At 42.8% G+C, this 18,406-nt stretch overlaps 1 protein-coding gene across 1 annotated transcript; it reads left to right on the forward strand.

Annotated features, from left to right (window-relative positions):
- Positions 1-11,645: 11,645 nt before the first annotated feature.
- Positions 11,646-12,479, forward strand: LOC133887483 (WUSCHEL-related homeobox 3A-like). Its single transcript, XM_062327452.1, has 2 exons — positions 11,646-12,038; positions 12,135-12,479. The coding sequence occupies exons 1-2, from the start codon at positions 11,646-11,648 to the stop codon at positions 12,477-12,479; spliced, it is 738 nt and encodes a 245-aa protein (XP_062183436.1).
- Positions 12,480-18,406: the final 5,927 nt, after the last annotated feature.

The following is an 18,406-nucleotide window of genomic DNA, read 5'->3' on the forward strand; positions in this document are numbered from 1 at the left end:
GTCTCTCGGTCACTTAAAACTACAACTCTATAGCTTAAAATTGCAATAAAGTTGTGTTGGATGTTGATCTAACTTTTTTTAGATGTTAATCTAATGGTTAAAAGAAGTGACTGAAAACTAGTAGAAATTAAGTACGAATTTAAAGAACAAAAAAAAGATAAGAGAACACAGAAGGAACGGTAGTAGTGTATGCATGGTGATGGTGCCTCTCTCTCATCATCACCTTATGATATGGTACCCAATCAGCAGTCTAGGCACAAGGGGCTGCGTTACAGGGTATGCACGCTCATACATGCGTGTCATTCCCCATTGATCTCTCTCTCTCTCTCTCTCTCTGAAATCGTACTGGGCAGACAAACATTGAAACGCTTCTGTCGATAGGAAAAGGGGAAGAGGTTTGAAGATCAAATTCAAGAGGGAGCATGCAGCATTCAAGTACCCCTTGAATGCAATGCCACAAGCTAGGGACAGTAGTGAGCAATAACGTATCCTCCCATCTTGTCGCTCCCTCTTCTATTCCCTTCTGCTCTGCTCTCTCTCTCTCTCTCTCTGCGCGGCCAGTCACATTTAACATAGGCGTCAGCTTATTAACGTGTACAGAGGGCATAAAGGTACACACTCATTTTAACTTAGTAGCTAGAATGGAACATGTGAACTACATATATGTGAGCTCGTATATATATGTGCACCCAAAGAAACTACTCCATCTGATTCCACATCTAATTCGATTTAGATTTATACACAGGGATTAAAAATTGTTGAAATAACCTAATTTCCCTGAAAAAGATACCTCATTTGTTCATAAATATGATATCATTTATTTAACAGGAGCATGAGAGGAAAAAATGAGAGACAAGTGCCCAGGAGTCCTATAACGACTTACATTTAGAGAAGAATGAGTGACAAAATCTAAAAGGAAATAATAAATTTAGAATCGGAGGGAGTATCGGGAGAGAAGGTCATTATTACATAAATGATTTAGTGGGACGTCTATGTATAGATGGTTCTGTGGAGCCGTCTGTGTAAAGATTATCACAGACAAATCTAAATAAGAGCTGTCTGTAATAATGACGAGACCCCTCCAAGAGTGGTGAGACGTTTTAATATAAAAAGTTCCTATTGCAAACCGTCTGTATTAATATTATAGACAGCTCATATTTAAAGCCGTCTATAATAAAACCAATATCACAGATGGCTCTAAATACGAGCTGTCTGTAATATTAATACAGATGGCTCGTATTTGGAGCCGTCTATAATAAAACTAATATCACAGACGGCTCCAAACAAGAGCTGTCTGCAATATTAATACAGACAGCTCCAGACAAGAGCTATCTGAGAAAATAGTTGGGGGGACGTGGGACACTTTAGTACAAACGGCTCCAAACATGAAGTCGTTTGTACTATTAGAACAGTACATCATCCCATACCTCCAGATCGAAGCAGAACAGTGGCGCCTGAATAGTGAAGAACAGTGCGCAGCTTTTGGAGGGAGAGGGCGATTTTGACCAAAATATTTTGTTAGATTTTGGTGAAAACTAGAAGACTCATTAGCATTTGTTACTCCAAGGTAAGCATTATATTCTATTTTGGTTTAAATGGTCTAGATTTTGGTTTTGAGAGCTAGCTAGATCTAGATCTAGATCTAGTTTTTTTCCATAATCACATAGTTTTGCCTATAATTAAGGAATTCCTGTATCTGCCTATAATTCTGCATCTTAAGCGTTTGTTTACGAATCGAAAAGATGTCAAATTATTGTGCTCGCACTTGAAGGGCCGCAAGCAAGATGGAAAGCTAAGGCACCCTGTTGATTCTCCCTAGTGGAGAAACATCGACACGATCTTCGATGACTTTGGTGCAGAACCGAGAAATATAAAGTTTGCTTTGAGCACAAACTGGATGAATCCTTTTAGAAACATGAGCAGTAAGCAAAACACTTGGCCAGTTGTTCTCAGTATTTACATCCTACCTCCTTGGTTGCGTATGTAGCAGAAGTACTTGATGATGTCGCAGCTTATCCAAGGCACGAAACAACCTGGGAACGATATTGATGTATATCTAAGACCATTGGTCGAATATCTAAAAACACTGTGGAATGAAGGGGCACAAGTATGGGATGCGTACAAAAGAGAGAATTTCACGCTACACGCCTTGTTGTTCTGCATGATCAATGATTTGCCTGCACTACGTAACTTTTCGAGCCAGAGTAAACAAGTAGACACGGTGTGCTCTTATTGCTTAGATGGTACCGCAAGTATGTGGCTGCCCCACTCGCGTAAAACGATGTTCATGGCCATCGTAGGTTCCTTAACAGGTATCCCGTACCACAACATGAAGAAACAATTCGACGGAACAAGGGAAAGAGATTTATATCCAAGGTACTATAGTGGTCAAGAGGTGCATAATATGGTTAAAGATCTCGATATTGTGTTTTGAAAGGGGAGTAAAAAAATCTAAGGATATCGGTGGCATGTGGAAGAAGAGATTGATATTGTGGAAGCTACCGTATTGGAAGCACCTTGAAGTTCGCCACTGTATCGACGTCATGCATGTAGAGAAGAACATGTGCGACAGCTTGGTTCATCTTTTACTTAATATTCCAGGCAAGACGAAGGACGGTCTCAATGCAAGGCTTGACTTGGTTAATTTGAAGATCAGGCCTGAGTTGGCACCTGAGCCCTCCGAAAAAGGTAGAATGAGGATTCCTCCTGCCTGCTATAATTTGAAAAAGGCCAAGAGAACCAAACTGTACCGGTGCTTGCATGGTGTGAAAGTTCCATCCGGTTACTCTGCCAACATCTCGAAACTTGTTTCGATGCAAGATTTGAAATTAGTTGGCATGAAATCTCATGATTGCCACGTGGTTATGGCACAGATGTTTCCTATTGCAATCCGAAATATCCAGCCAACCTATCTCCGAGACACAATCACCAAGCTATGTTACTTCTTCAACACAATTTCTTAGAAGCTCATCGATCCTGAAGTACTTGATTTTTTACAGGCCGATGTGGTGAAGACACTATGTGATCTTGAGATATAGTTTCCTCCGTCGTTTTTTGATATCATGGTACATGTTATCGTTCACCTCGTGAGAGAGATAAAGATATGTGGTCCAGTATTCCTACGCCAGATGTACCCATTTGAGAGGTACATGGGAATTCTCAATAAGTATGTACAGAATCAATCTCGTCCGGAGGGCAGCATCGTCCAAGGTTATACAATATTTTTCTCATTTGGAGTTTGTATAGATTATTTATGAATTTTGCAAGTTTTAATGATTTGTCTCGAAAATCAATAGTACAGACAGCTAGGAGTAAAAGGCCGTATATAATATTTATACAGATGTCTTTTATTAAAAAGCCGTCTATACTAATGAGATTAATACAGATGGCTCAGAGTATAACCGTCTGCACTAATTTTTATTAAAAACCTTTTGTACTAATAATATTAGTACAAACGGCTAGGAGTAAAAAGCCATATGTACTAATGCTCTATAAATATTGTTTCGTCTCCTCCCCGCACTGCACCAAGTTCTTTTCTTACAACCCTAGTCGCTTCTGTCAAACAGAATGACAAGAGTAATGAGTTAGAAGAAGAACCTCTATCCAACACCTACGTGACAGGCTAGCCGTTACTGAGCAAGAAAGTGTTAGAGCAATTAGGCTGGGCAAGGATGATTCTGCACAACCTATACATGAGGAGGTTCCATGAGGAGAAACATCTTTCTCCTTGTTTTAGCGCCAAGTACCAGCAACAACATTTCCTAAAACCATCTGGAATCTTCCTCGTGACATTCGAGGATTTATTCCTCCTCTACCGTCGTGACAAGCTGGATGTCGGTCTAATGAGATACTGGACACTGTAAGTGTTATTAAATGCGGTCTATGCTTAATGAACCGTCTAACTCATTGATACTCTTATTCATCTACATTACTCTTATGTGTAGACATATGATTCAAGAAGCCAGAAGAGAGAATCCGATAATTGGATTCCTGGACCCACAAGTCGTATGTGGGTCAACGATCACTTGGTCTCCGGGAGAGGTCGAGAAATACGTAGCGGAGGCCATAGTCTCTCTCTGTGGATCGAAGGACCTTGTTTTTCTACCGTACAACTACCAAGACCATTTAATGCTAGTTTGTATCTATATACATAATCAACACTGCATATATTTCGACCCGATGTACTACGACCTAAAGAGGTCTTCAGATCTGACAGACTTGATAACAAGGGCATTGGCGAAGTATGCTTTGATGGGCGAGCTTGTACGGAGAGAGAAACCCTGAGCGACCCATCAACATACGTTCATGGTAATAGTTCCTCTGTCGCACATCAATTTACCATTATAATATGCATTCCATAGAACTAAATGTACCGTGCACAAATTTTTGCAGTGTCACAGGCAGCCGCAGAGCACCAACCTCTGTGGGTACTATGTTGCCCTGTTTATGATACAAACCGTTGGCTCTAATCCACTAGTATATCCGCTGGTTAATGTAATTATAGTATATTAAAATATATTTTTCATCATTATGCCTAACTATTTTAATTTTCTTCTACAGACATATAAATTTCCTACAACTAGTCTCGAGAAGGTGGATGTCATGTATATTAAAAAACGGCTCATCCATTTCATAAATGCGAAGATCCTAAAGGAGAGCGGCAAATTTCATGATCGTGAGAACTTTAGGAGCCAAGGTTTGTAATCTCAACAAAAGCTGCTCAGTTCAATATATTAAAAATGCTTGCATCTTGTTATCTATTGATGTATTATACCTTTATGGCTAATGATATAGAAACTGAAGCAAATGAACTCATTACTTTCTTTTAATTCAGTGTGCTAAAGCTAATTTGTTGGTTTATATATTGTCAGGCACGAGATTGACACAGGATTGAAGAATGAAGAATGCTACGCAAATATCGTGAGGCTTTGTAATATTGATATTTTACTTCTGTTTATGTGTGACTTTGTAATGTTGTGAGGCTTTGTAATATTGACTTTGCATGATATGTGTGACTTTGTGATATTGAATGAAGATATTTGATCTACAAAGTGTATGGAGTTTGAAAGCAAATGATCTATTGTGTGTATGACATACTGTTGTGTATATTTTGTTGTTGATATGTCAGTTACATTCAGTAATATATGTATTATGTACTATATATCTGAATATACAGACGGTTGTAGGAATACAACTATCTGTATAAATGTGTTTTATAATGGCTTCTGTTATATTGTACAGACGGCTCACAATTGGAACAGTCTGTACTGTCCCATAGTACAAACAGCTCCAATAACGAGCTATATGTACTATTACTATATCATAGACGGCTCGTTATAGGAGCCGTCTGTACAAGTCTTTGTACAGAAGGTTGAAAACCCGTTTGTATAAATCTGATTTGTATAGACTCTTTTACAAGAATAGAAGAGACGGTTCAGTAATATATGTATTACATCTGATTTTGCATAGACGGATTAGAAAAGTGTCCCAAGTGGGGTTTCAGAACCGTCTGCAAATGATTTCTCTAGTAATGGGAATATTATATTATTCCACATGTATTTGCAACTGGATGCACTCTCTGTCTGTAGTTGTAACCACTTTGAGATATGTGCCAGAGTAAATAGTAAAGAGTGTTTCCCATTGCCGCCATTCTACATTTTCCCCGGTATGTTTGATAAATCCCATGATCTACTACTATTTATGTTTCCGGGAAAAAAATATTGCTTCATTCCGGATTTTGGCCGACATATGTCCAATAAGCCGGTCTTCTGCCGGGTTAATTGTTTTGCATTTTTTCCATTCCACAGCATAGGACCATCACTCAAAGTGCGCTTCACAGGTCTAAACTTGACGGAATCCGAGCAGAGATGACTCACTTCATCATGAGGGGGGTCATCAATCCGTTAGGCGAGTTTTATGACAAGGATCCTATAGCAAACATACTCTTGAAGAGATTGTAGCGACTATTTTAAGACATGTATGTGATTTTAGTGATTAACAACAATATAGTTAATGAGACTAGCATGTTTGTCAAGTATATGATTTAGTAGGTCTCATAGATGCAATACATGAAGAAGCCACCGAAACCAAACTCAAGAAAGATTGAATTGGACGAGTTTAGAAGAAAATACACTCACTGGATGGTCCTGTGCTTGGAAATATGTACACACCAGAGTGTTTTGTCACAGAAGAGAAGAGAAAACTAAAGACTACACCGGATGGTCCGGTGTTATGTTGTGAGTCACACTGGAGTGTTTTTTCGCTCAAAGGAGAAAATGAAGACTACACCGGATGGTCCAGTGCTCAAAAAGAGTGCACACCGGAGGCTTCACCGAAGTATTTTCCAGGAGGTGGTTCAAGTGCTAGTCTGGTATGAGTGTACACACTAGATGATCTGGTGATCAAAGGATTATACACATCGAATAATGAATAGTGAGAAGTGGCTTGGTTGGTAGAATACACACAACAGATAGTTCGGTGATGGAGTTCAAATTAATGCCGGAATATCATGTGTTCACAAATGGATTTGAGTGAGATTCCAACGGCTAGTTTGTACTGTTGTACACATTGGATGGTCCAGTGTTTGTACTGCTATTGACATCAGATCATCCGGTGTTCACAGTTTGATTAAGTCATTGGAGCAATGGCTAGTTCACGGGGTTGAGGCTATTTATACCCCCACTCGGTTATTTGAGTGTGTTGGAGTTCAGGAAAGCTCATAGACACTTGAGAAGACATCCAAGCCACCAAAGTGTTAAAACTGATTATTCAAGGTAATTAAGCATAAGATTAGGGAGTGCTTAGTGTTAATAGACCTAGAGAGAGTTGTGCCTAGGTGTTGCTGCCTAGATAGGGGATCAAGAAGTTATCCTATATTGTACCAAGTGGTACGTCGACATCTTGAAGTCTTGGTGACTCACTAGCACCGTGAGCCTTGGTGGCTCATACTTATTGACCCTCGGACTTGGTGTGGAGCGGCGGTAAGACTCTTGTACGGGGACGTGAAGACCTTTGTCTTGATGGCTCAAGCTCCAAAGTGAAGACGGTAGCAAGTGACCAAAAGAGAGACTTGTGGTAAGGCCTTGCCTTGGTGGCTTAGTGGCTCAACCTACTTGAGGCCTAGGTGGCTTAGGGCTGTGACCGGGTGCTATCCGGGAGTAATAGCCTAGGTGGTTGTTCCAACATGGACTAGAGGTAGTGTTTATGTTATTGATACCCAGGATAAAAATTCCTTATGCCGAGTTTGCTCTCTACTATCTTTATATTTCCACATTTAAATACTTGCAATTTACCTTTGCATGTTTACCTTTTGAGAGGTAGAGTAGACACACTAGATAAACTTAGAGTACATTTAGATAAAAATTGATATAGGTTTATCTTGTGAAGTTTTTGGAGACAAATAGTTTTAAGTGTTCTAAATCAACCCCCCATAATGTCACCAATCCCTATAGACCCATAGATGAATTATTTGAGATAAACTTGTGACAAGGACATGTAGACTTTCAGTTACGAATTTTAGTTTGAATAGATGAATGGTTGAAGATAGAATTTTATTTAGGCATTATACTATCAATGATGATAGTTGGTGTCCGATAAGGTTTCAGGATGATATTTGGAGGAAATTATATTTAGCTGGTATAAAGTACCTATACATTGTTACCTCAAGTGCTATCCTGAAAGTTGGGTCACAAAATTTGAGGAAATCTTGTATTCTTGTTGTATCTTGAAAGAGGAGATCTATTTTTTCATATATGAGACTACACAGTTCGACTGAGATGGTTATTAAACATGCACCTTGCACGTATTTTCACTGTCCTAGTTGAGTGTTTAGTTACCTATCATTGTCTCCACATTCTAATGCAGGGTTTGACATGTTCCTTTATATCTTTTTAACTTTATGGGACCAATGATGATTTGAAAATTGATTTGTCAATAACGTTTAATTATCTTACATTCTTCTTTGTATCTTGCATTCTTGTTGTATCTTTCGTTGTTTTTATCTTTAAATATGCAACTTCACGGGGATCTTGACCGGATGTAAGTCAATGATGAAAGAGAATATCTATTTTTTCATGGCTACACAGTTTGACTAGGATGGTTGTTACAAATGCACCTTGCACGTGTTTTCATTATCCTAATTGAGTGTGTAGTTGCCTATAGTTGTCTACAAATTCTGATACAGGGTTTGATGCCTTCCTCTCTATCCTTTTAAGTTTATAGGATCAATGATGTTTTGAAGTTTGATTTGCCAATGAAGACTAATTATCTTTCATTATTTTTTTTATCTTGCATTCTTGTTGTATCTTGCGCGCAATGTAACAAATAGTGGATAGTAGGGTTGTAGCGGATTGACATCAGGGTAGCAGATAGTCGATAGTGGGCAATATAATGTGCTCTAAGTTCCAATAAAAGTACTTGAAAAACATTTAAATTTTTTTGTAATAGTGTACATATTATGACTTTCTCCCTTCATTAAAAGTATGCAGAATAGACTAGTCAACTAAAACTTAAAGTTTAAAAGCATAACTTATATATACAACAAGTTAATAAGACAACAAAAGTATAAATCTTAAAATTAAAATTTTAAAGAAATAATGCACTAAAAATGAACTGCTATCATGACTAAATAGTGGCCGCTAAAGCAGTCTTACAAGCGCTATAGTGGCTGTTAATTTTCAATCCGCTATTTTTAACCGCTATAGAGTTTATACCGCACTACCTCTACTATGGGCACAATTACGGGTGCTACCAATGCTATTTAGTACCTTGATATAGCGTTGTTTTATCTTTAAATATACAAATGATGAAAGAGGAGATATATTTTTTCCATATATGTGACTACACAGCTCGACTGAGATGGTTATTACATATGCATGCACCTTGCACATATTTTCACTGTGCCAGTCTAGTTCGTAGTCGCCTATAGTTGTCTCCACATTTTTATGTAAGGTTTGACATATTCCTCTATATATTTTTAAGTTTATAAGACCAATGGTGTTTTAAAGTTTGATTTGCCAGTGACAATTAATTGTCCTGCCACCTTTGATGGCCATCGTTGATGAAATCAAGGTTCATGATTAGTCACCAAACTTTGAGAGATTTCAGCGGGGTAGATTTCACTAAGCAGGGGGTGGAAGGTGCAATAGATTTTCTAGGGTTCTCATCCAAGGACTATTGGAGCCACTTTCCTCTCTATGCCTTGGTGAAATTTTCTCTATCATACATAGGATTAGCCACTAAAATATTTTGAGAGAGAGCTCATTTGACCTATCCGCACCTTGCTACCCCAACGGTGCCCACCAAAAGTTATAAATAGTTGCTTTTCATTATAAATAATTGTAATTAATTTCTTTATAAATAGTTGTCTTCAATTTTCTTTTTCTTATAAATAGTTCTCATTAATTTCATTTTCCTTTATATGTGATGGACAGTTGCACCATATGAATCTCAAGAAGAAGAAGCACCCCCACAGGTTAGGACAGCTACTCTTGACTTTTGTCGAATTTGTGATCATTGTGATATGCTTATGTAACTATGTGATGTCATTTGTCGATACTAGTTATTAGCAAATGTATGGCTATGTGATGTCTTTTGTTACTCTTTGTGATATACTTGAGACTATATGTGAATGTATTTCTACTACTTGTTTCAGAGGGCATGGTTAGCAATTCCCTGAGAATAGCCTGAGATTCAAATTTTTGCGATACCTACTATACAAATTACAGCTGGTTCTTTTCTTGAATCGACTACAAAAATAAACAAAAGGACAATTGGATCAAGCAGAAAACTGATTGTGGTAATACAATTATTATAGTTGATTCTAGATCTGATACGATAGTGGTAATGGGATTAACACTGTCAGATCACAACTAAAATTGATTGTGTCACTACTACAGAATTCATTTAGTGGGACGTCCTGTACAGACGGATCTATAGAGCCACCTGTACAAAGGTACCACAGACGACTCCAAACTAGAACCGTCTGAGAAAATGGCAACGAGCAGTTCCAATAAAGTGGGACGCTACAGTACAGACAGTTACAAACTACAACCGTTTGTACTAATAGTACAAATGATTTTAGTTTAGAATCATCTGTACTGTTCCTTTTGTACAGACGATTCTAATTTGGAACCGTCTATACTTCTAGTTTAGAACCATTTGTACTGTTACTTTTTTACAGACGGTTCTAATTTAGAACCGTCTGTACTATTGACAGTAAATTAGAACCGTCTATAAAAAAAAAGTAACAATATAAATAGTTCTAAACTAGAACTATTTGTACTATTAATACGGACAGTTCTAAGTTTAGAATTGTCTGTACTTAATAGTGATCCACTCGTTTTGATCGTATATCTTATATAGATTATTTTTATAAAATAGAACCGTAAGAGATAAGTTTGACCCTTGATATACTGTATGGTCCCAAAATATTCTACACGGTTCTAGTGAGTAGCCATCCGTGGTATTATCCCAGACGGCACCATACTAGAGTCACGTGGGTTACTTGGCTACCTTTGACACAGTTCTAGCTGTATGTATTTTCTCAAACGGCTTCCAACAGGGACCGTCTCACATAATTTATCCCACACTGTTCCGAAGAATCCGTAAGAGATAAGACGTCCTGTATGACTGTTTATGTGGTAGTAAGTTAAGATCTTTGTGATGACTGGGTGCTGGTGGGTTGGAAGAGTAGAATAGACCGATCACTCGATCGGTGGAAGTTCTCTCGAAACAGCGATCGAGCCGGGGTGGATCAGTACTTGATGTAGTCAATCTCTAAGCTAGCTCATCAAGCGATCGACCTCACGCATCCTTGTTGTGCATCGCAAGCCGTTGTTGGTTTCTAGTAGATCCAAGTCAGCATATATATTAACCTTTTATTGAAGCTATTTGCAAGCCGATTGGGTGCAACTGAACCCACCTAGTCAAATGGCTCCTTCTCAGTTCCTAGAATTTAGAGTACGTAGTAAGACAATTTCTCGTGCACTTAATTGTATGGCGAAATAGGTGGAGTAATTTTAAGCAAATTTATATATATTAACCTTTTCAGCTAGCTTTATTTACTTGGACCAGAGGTTGTAAATTTTGCTCTGGCGCGGGTGCTAATTTATTTCATATTGTAGGTAACTTTAGGTACGTGTTGGTCAAAGAGGACTCAATAACTCTGGCCATTTTGATCTGCACCATTTTGTCTCACACGCCTCTGCTTTCCCTGTCGACCTTCATCACTCGATGGTTCACTGCTGCTTCACGCACCGTACCACTGGATCATATCGATCGGCAGGTGCATGCCCTATAGCTCCCTCCCCTAGCTCTATATAACTGGATCTATATCACATTCCCTCCCATCCAAATCAGAACGACATACTACGAACACACAGCAAGCTGCAGACAGCTGAGTGGTGTGAGCTAGGAGTATATATTTGTCTTGTCTATCGATCTATTATATAGCCATCTAGCTTAGGCTGCTTACCTCCATATATACACATTCAGTAAGTACCTCAAGAGCTGCATCCTGGCAGATCACCGATGCATGCATTCATGCACGCATGATTTACAACCGGAAGAGAGCTAGAACACATTACCATATTAGCCAGCAGCTAGCTAGAGTTATTAGCTAGCACTCCTTGATCGAGTCCTTCAGTATGCCGCAGACGCCGTCGACCCGTTGGTGCCCGACGCCGGAGCAGCTCATGATCCTGGAGGAGATGTACCGGAGCGGGGTGCGGACGCCCAACGCCGCGGAGATCCAGCAGATCACGGCGCACCTCGCCTACTACGGCCGCATCGAGGGCAAGAACGTCTTCTACTGGTTCCAGAACCACAAGGCCCGGGAGCGCCAGCGACTCCGCCGACGCCTCTGCTCCCGACACCAGCAGCAGTATGCGCAGCAGGCTCCCCCTCCTCTTAGTCCTAACAGCATCAACGCCCTTCCTTCTGCTGCCAGCGGCAGTAGCGCCGGTGTGCATCCGGCGGTGATGCAGCTGCACCACCACCACCCGCACCCGCATGCGGCTACCACCTTAATGCCCCACCTGGTATATATATGTGCATCTTCATTCTTTTTTTTCTTCCCCTAGAATTATATTAATTTCTGCCGTTCATATGACGATGCATGCATGCATGTTACCTAGGGCTACTTGGGGCAGCCGGCGGCGGCGACTCTTCCGGTGGTTCATCCAGCAGCTGCAGCTGCAGCAGGAGAAGGAGGAGGAAGCAAGATGTCTGCAGGTGGTGCCTATGGAGCTGCATTATACAGTAACAACAACAATCAGGAGGAGTGGACGATGGAGCACTGCAACGCCAACTGCAGTGCTGCAGCATCAGGCAGCTCTGACGAGGGCGGTGCAGGTCTCCAGCTGCCGCCTTGCTGCCGCCGGCCTCTGAAAACCTTAGAGCTCTTCCCCACGAAGAGCACTGGCCTCAAGGACGAGTGTAGTAGCTCCAAGTCCTCCTCTTGCTCCACATCCACCAACTAATCAAATCGCTTATGAATTACTAGCTAGCTTGCATTGCCTCTAGTGTGCTTGATGAATTTGCATGGTAGATTAATAATTGTACCGGCCAGTCTCAGGCGTCAACTCGTTCTTGCATTGTATTGCATAATGCACACGCTCCGTCCCGCGCATTATTGTTCTTGGTTTCATGGATTTGTTTTATCATATTGCGCTATATATATATGATCCAATCAATTTATGTGTCTTCATTATTATGTGCGCAGTGCCTCTCTTGTTCCTTCTCTAATTAACAGTTTTTCATACAGTTGGATAAGCATATATATATATATATATATATATATATATATATATATATATATATATATATATATATATATCCGGAGAGACAATAGTTTATGTATTTAGAGTAAATTAACAGTTTACGTAAATAAACCCCACGCAGAACTCTTGTAGTGAATAGAATAGGCTCCAACGTGAACCCGGCCAGGCATACAATTTTCTTCTCAAGGGTCCACCTAGCTAGCTTTCACCGTTGGTTGTTTTTCCCATATTTTTTTAACAAGATCTAAAGATATGTGTAACAAGTCGTTTTCCGAGGTTGAAAAAAGATATGCATACGAGTGAATCTTAAACATATTCAAGAAAAGGTTATAAACTATATATCTTAAACATATTGCGTTATGGATAAACCGTAATTCATAATGAATTTCTTGCCTAATAATATACAAACTAAGGAACACGATTGTAATCTAAACGGTAACTCCGGTCCTTTTATATATATATATATATATATATATATATATATATATATATATATATATATATATATATATATATATATATATATATATATATATATATATATATGAAGCATATTTGGTACTCTGGAAGTATGTACTCTCAAAACACATACTTATCTCATAATATAGGGAGTATCTCATGTAATAAATAGTATGTACATAGAGCACGTGAATATATGAGATCATCCAAGTGATATGCATACTTTTTTAGTAGTTTGTACATATTTGTTTGAGCATATTACATTTTATGTACAAATATGAAGGTATTATCAAAATATATTAAAATTGATGGACTTCTTTTCTATTTTTTCATGTAATTTACATTAGAGTATCTTAGAATGAGTATATACGTATACTCATAGTGATAAAAGAGTATATTCAGTTTATTTATATGGTATATCATAGTATGAAGTATATACTCCGGAAGTACAGACTAGTTTTCCTATATATATGCGCATTAGGTATATTAACTAAACAATGGAGTCCTTTCATGTAGACACATGCATGGGTGTAGCTCCTTCTTGATCCGCACAAGGATTCAGCGCTCTCTAGGTGATAATAGTCCTTCTCCACTCCGGATCAGTAGACTCGAAACTAGCATATCATCATCTTAGGATTTCTTCAATGTCTTGGGCTTCAACTAACTACCTAGTGCTAGACTCAACTAATGTTCATCACAAGCACCCATCTAGCTCCACCTAGACCAAGTTACTATCCTCAACTACCTTTATAGTGCGACCAAAAATAAAAACAAGAACATATCTACTCCTAGTGTCAACCTCAACTCCTTCTAATACTTAGAGCTAAATAGCCCTTAATCTTCATGGATATCCGTTGACAATCTCCATGAAAACCAATATTCGGATCAAGAATACTTAAGAACCATCACTGTGATCTAACTTTTAATAATCCTTCATAAAATAAGTTAGTTATGATGATTCCATTATTATTAATACAAGTCGAATTAGTGGGCTAGATGTTTACAAAACTCGGGAGCTCATTGGAGTCGGGGAGGTGGGCTGTGATAAGCCCCCACAGCATGGTGTGCTGCATTGGGCTATTGCCTAAACTGCCGGCTACCGAGCGTTAGCTGCTGCATCACATGATTCCATCTACAGACATTGTTGCGTCTTATCTCCTTTCTTTTACAACCAAACCAAATGATTCCACGTAACTGCAGACACCTGAACCAGTTATATATAAAGGGAAATGTTTCGCATACAATCATTTGAGTATAACTCGAGGACAACTATGAACTTAAACCATCCAAAACATTTATTATAAGGTGAGCGCTATTCGCGGTGGAGGGGCTGCGTGAGGCGACGGCGGCTGGATCCATGGGCAGCGGCCTGGATCCGCATGCTGGCAGCATGGATCCGATCGCCTAGCGGCGAGCTAGCAATGGAGGTGACCGGATCCGGTGATGGCGGTGGTCAGTGGAGATGAGTCGGCGGCGGAGGCGCGTTGACGGCCGCGTGACGCTATAGGCTAAGGAGGATGGCGGCGGCAGCCATGTGCGACTGGACCGCTGCGACACTGGAAAGGAGTCGAAATCCGTGGGGAGCAGGAGGAGACACTGTCTGGAGGGAGCCGAGCAGCTGGAAGGGGCGTCGCCTGCTGGGATCCTATGCAACGGCCATGGTGGGTGCAAAGCGGCATCCAAATCTGTGCTTAGTAGCTCGAGGCGGCAAGATAAGTTGTGGTTGTCGGACCCCTCCTTTGGGGTCACCTCATGTAGCTCATACCAGTCCCTGGATTAGTAGCTGGTACGCACGAACTTCAACAGAAGTAGACATCATAGTCATACATCGAATAAATACGATAATAAAGCACATTACAGAGTTTATTACAATAGAAGCCCGAAGGCATAATCTTACAAACCCTCAAAACACAGCGGAAACACATAAAAGCGACCCAAGCCCTACAGGCAGCTTGAGTGCAGACGAAACTGGCTTCTCTAATCTTCATCTCCTTCTTCGGCGAAGTCGGCCTCTGGATCATCTGGATCCACAATTAGCAAGTATGAGTACATAAGGTACTCAGCAAGTCCTACCTCAAGGGGAGAAATTAGATGCTTAAGAGTAGTTCAAGGATAAGGCTGTAGAGTCTTTTAGGTTTTGCGGAAGCTAGTTTTATTGATGCAGGGTTCATTTTGCAAAGACTAACTTTTAATAAAAACACTTTCAAGAGAAATACATAAGTTGAGCTTATAGGGGGTTGGCGGCCCTGGGGGAGGTACACCCGTCCCGCTAGTTCCCACAAGACTTTGCCAGCGGACACACAGTCCAGGAGGCTTAGGGCACAAAGCCAAAACCATTCTTTTAGAAAACACGGGCACACAGCCCACTCACACGTCAAGGAGTTACTCACGCCAAAAAGCTAATCATTGTGACCAAACCATAGCATATCCTTGACCAAGGACACGGCTATCCGGATAGGTTTTAACACTCTGTAGAGGTTGTACACTTTACCCACAAGATATGCACAGGCTCCCACCTTAGCAACTGGTGTAGCTGTCATAACGAGACGTAACGACCTCATAACGAAGCCACAATATCCACCCATGGGGCACTAAGATACCAGGGGCTTTAGAAGAATTACGGGAAAGATCACTTAGCAATTCCAAGGCTTGACTTAGCCTCAACAATATCACCAGCCGGACCTTAGGCTACACACTACCCAAGTCTTCTCCTGGTCCCCATTGCCACTACCGGCCTCCGGGTGTGTACCGCACTAAGTCAAAGGGGTTAGGTCAAGTTGTCGGAGGGTGAACTCCTGTCGCAGTGATAACGAGAGACCCCTTTTTAGAGATTCGGCCGGGGGGATGATCCTGGAAAAGCTTGTTTGGGAAATAAGCGGGAACAGAAACAAATGCGATGGCTGGTGGGAGATGATCGCCCTAATGCGAGAAAAATGGGTGCACCGGGGTTTAGTCAGGTTCGGGCCGCACGGAGGCGTAACACCCTACTCCTGTGTGAGCGCTGTATTTATCCTTGAAGGGAATTCTTCAAGGATGTATCTGGTTCCAAGGGGAGAGCCGTTTACAAAGAGCTTAAGGCTCTCGTGTTCTAGCTTGGCTTGAGCTGGTTCGAGCGTCTGCGTCCTCTTCTTCACACACTTCCGGTCCCCTTTTACGTGTTCTGTATCCTTTCCTTTTATAGGCGCGCCGACCTCAACATATCCTGAATGGGAAAGAGGGGATGCGAATGCCAAGGTGCCACGGAGAAAGGCGTAATCATTTCGTCTTGGCGAAGTGACAGGGGCGGTGGAGAAATGCGGCGCGCATTCGACCACCCGCCACTGTGGAAGCCCTCGGGCGCCATAAAGGGGGCCCGCCGGGCAGCCTCAGAGGTGTCCGGCGCGCCCACCCTGTCTTGTTCTTCCGCCATGGCAGGGTGGCAAACGGAGCGCTTCGATCTTGGCAACGTTATCCCGAGGCACCCGGATGAAACGGGACGGGACCCGTGCATTTAATGGACCCACGCCCCCCCTGCCAGTGCATGGCAGGGTCTGACACTGGGGCGTGGGCAGCTGAGAATGTCAGGATGTCGGGATGTCAGGCCGCGCGTGCCTATTAAATGCGGCATTGGGCCTTTGACTGGATGACACCCTGACGACGGGACCCTTCGGGTCGTCGAATGATCTTGCGCGAACCTTCGGGGAACCGAGTCCTCGGGGGCTGCCACGTGCAGCCCCGAGCACTCTCCCCCGAGCACTTGAGTGAGACCTTCGGGGAACCGAGTCCTCAGGGGCTGCCACGTGCAGCCCCGAGCACTCTCTCCCGAGCACTTCAGTGGGACCTTCGGGGAACCGAGTCCTCGGGGGCTGCCACGTGCAGCCCCGAGCACTCTCTCCCGAGCACTTCGGTGGGACCTTCGGGGCACCGAGTCCTCGGGGTCTGCCACGTGCAGCCCCGAGCACTCTCTCCCGAGCACTTCGGTGGGACCTTCGGGGCACCGAGTCCTCGGGGGCTGCCACGTGCAGCCCCGAGCACTCTCTCCCGAGCACTTCGGTGGGACCTTCGGGGCACCGAGTCCTCGGGGGCTACCACGTGCAGCCCCGAGCACTCTCTCCCGAGCACTTCCTTCTTGGTATTTGGGCTCTGCGGATCATCGGGGAACTAGGGTGCTCGGGAACCAGAGGCGGCGGCCCCGAGCACCTTCTCCCGGGACTTAGCTTCTTCTTACCTTGCAGGGTGGTGACATGTGGCGGATGGCCGGCCTGGTCTCGGGACTTAGGGACCCCTGGTTCTGAATACACCGACAGTAGCCCCCGGGCCCATTGGTAGCCGACGGGACGGAGACTGCGAATGGGCCCTTCGTCGCGACCGAGGCTAAGGCTGGCGCGGACGCCATGTGGCAAGCTTTCGAGAGGTGGCCCTTGCGGACCTAGACCTCAAGTACGCTCCAACGGGAAAATGAGTGGATGCGTGTCCACACAACTTCCGAAGGGTATGATGACCATACGGGCGGCACGCGCGGTCGCCGCGCAGATCGAGGAAAATACGCCTGGCAGCCGCTGATATCGCGTGATCAGTGGGAGATTTGCCTGGCAGTTGCGCCGATTGAGGCGACGCTTCGCCGAGCGAACCGTTTTGGGCGGCAGTTTTTGAACTTTGAGATATAAAAGGGGGAATGGATCGGTCCATTCCCCTTTTTACGCTCTCTCGCACTTGCGCTCCTGCCTTCTTTGTGCTCCGAAGCCCTCAGGAAACTCCCAGGCGACCGGAGCGTTCTCCCTTCTCTCTCCCTTCACCACCAAAAATACCCTCCATCCTGACGAGATGACGAGGGTTGGAGGAGGTCGCCGGGACAAGACTTCGGACAGCATCTTGCCGGAGTCTCGTCTGAGGAACGAGGAGGCGGCGGATAAGATTAGGAAGCTGCTGGTACCGGAGGGTCAGGAAGGTGCCGTGGTGGTGAGGCCGGCGACTCTGACGCCGGCGACGACCGTCCCTGGGCGGACCGTCTTATTCACTTCCTTTGTGGCGGCGGGGTTAGTGCCGCCGTTCTCCGCCTTCTTCCTGCAAGTGCTAGAGACGTACGGCATTCAAATGGTGCACCTAAGCCCCAATTCCGTCGTGGCGTTGGCGATCTTCGCGCATCTCTGCGAAATGTTCGTGGGGGTGATGCCGTCGGCGACGCTGCT

This window comes from Phragmites australis, chromosome 12 (assembly GCF_958298935.1).
Source record: "Phragmites australis chromosome 12, lpPhrAust1.1, whole genome shotgun sequence".
NCBI classification, from domain to species: Eukaryota; Viridiplantae; Streptophyta; class Magnoliopsida; order Poales; family Poaceae; genus Phragmites; species Phragmites australis.

Bases quoted from the DNA above. Each gene is read 5' to 3' on its own strand.
- LOC133887483 (XM_062327452.1), top strand. From the start codon at position 11,646: ATGCCGCAGACGCCGTCGACCCGTTGGTGCCCGACGCCGGAGCAGCTC. The intron at 12,039-12,134 runs GTATATATATGT...CATGTTACCTAG, and splicing joins CCACCTTAATGCCCCACCTG to GGCTACTTGGGGCAGCCGGC.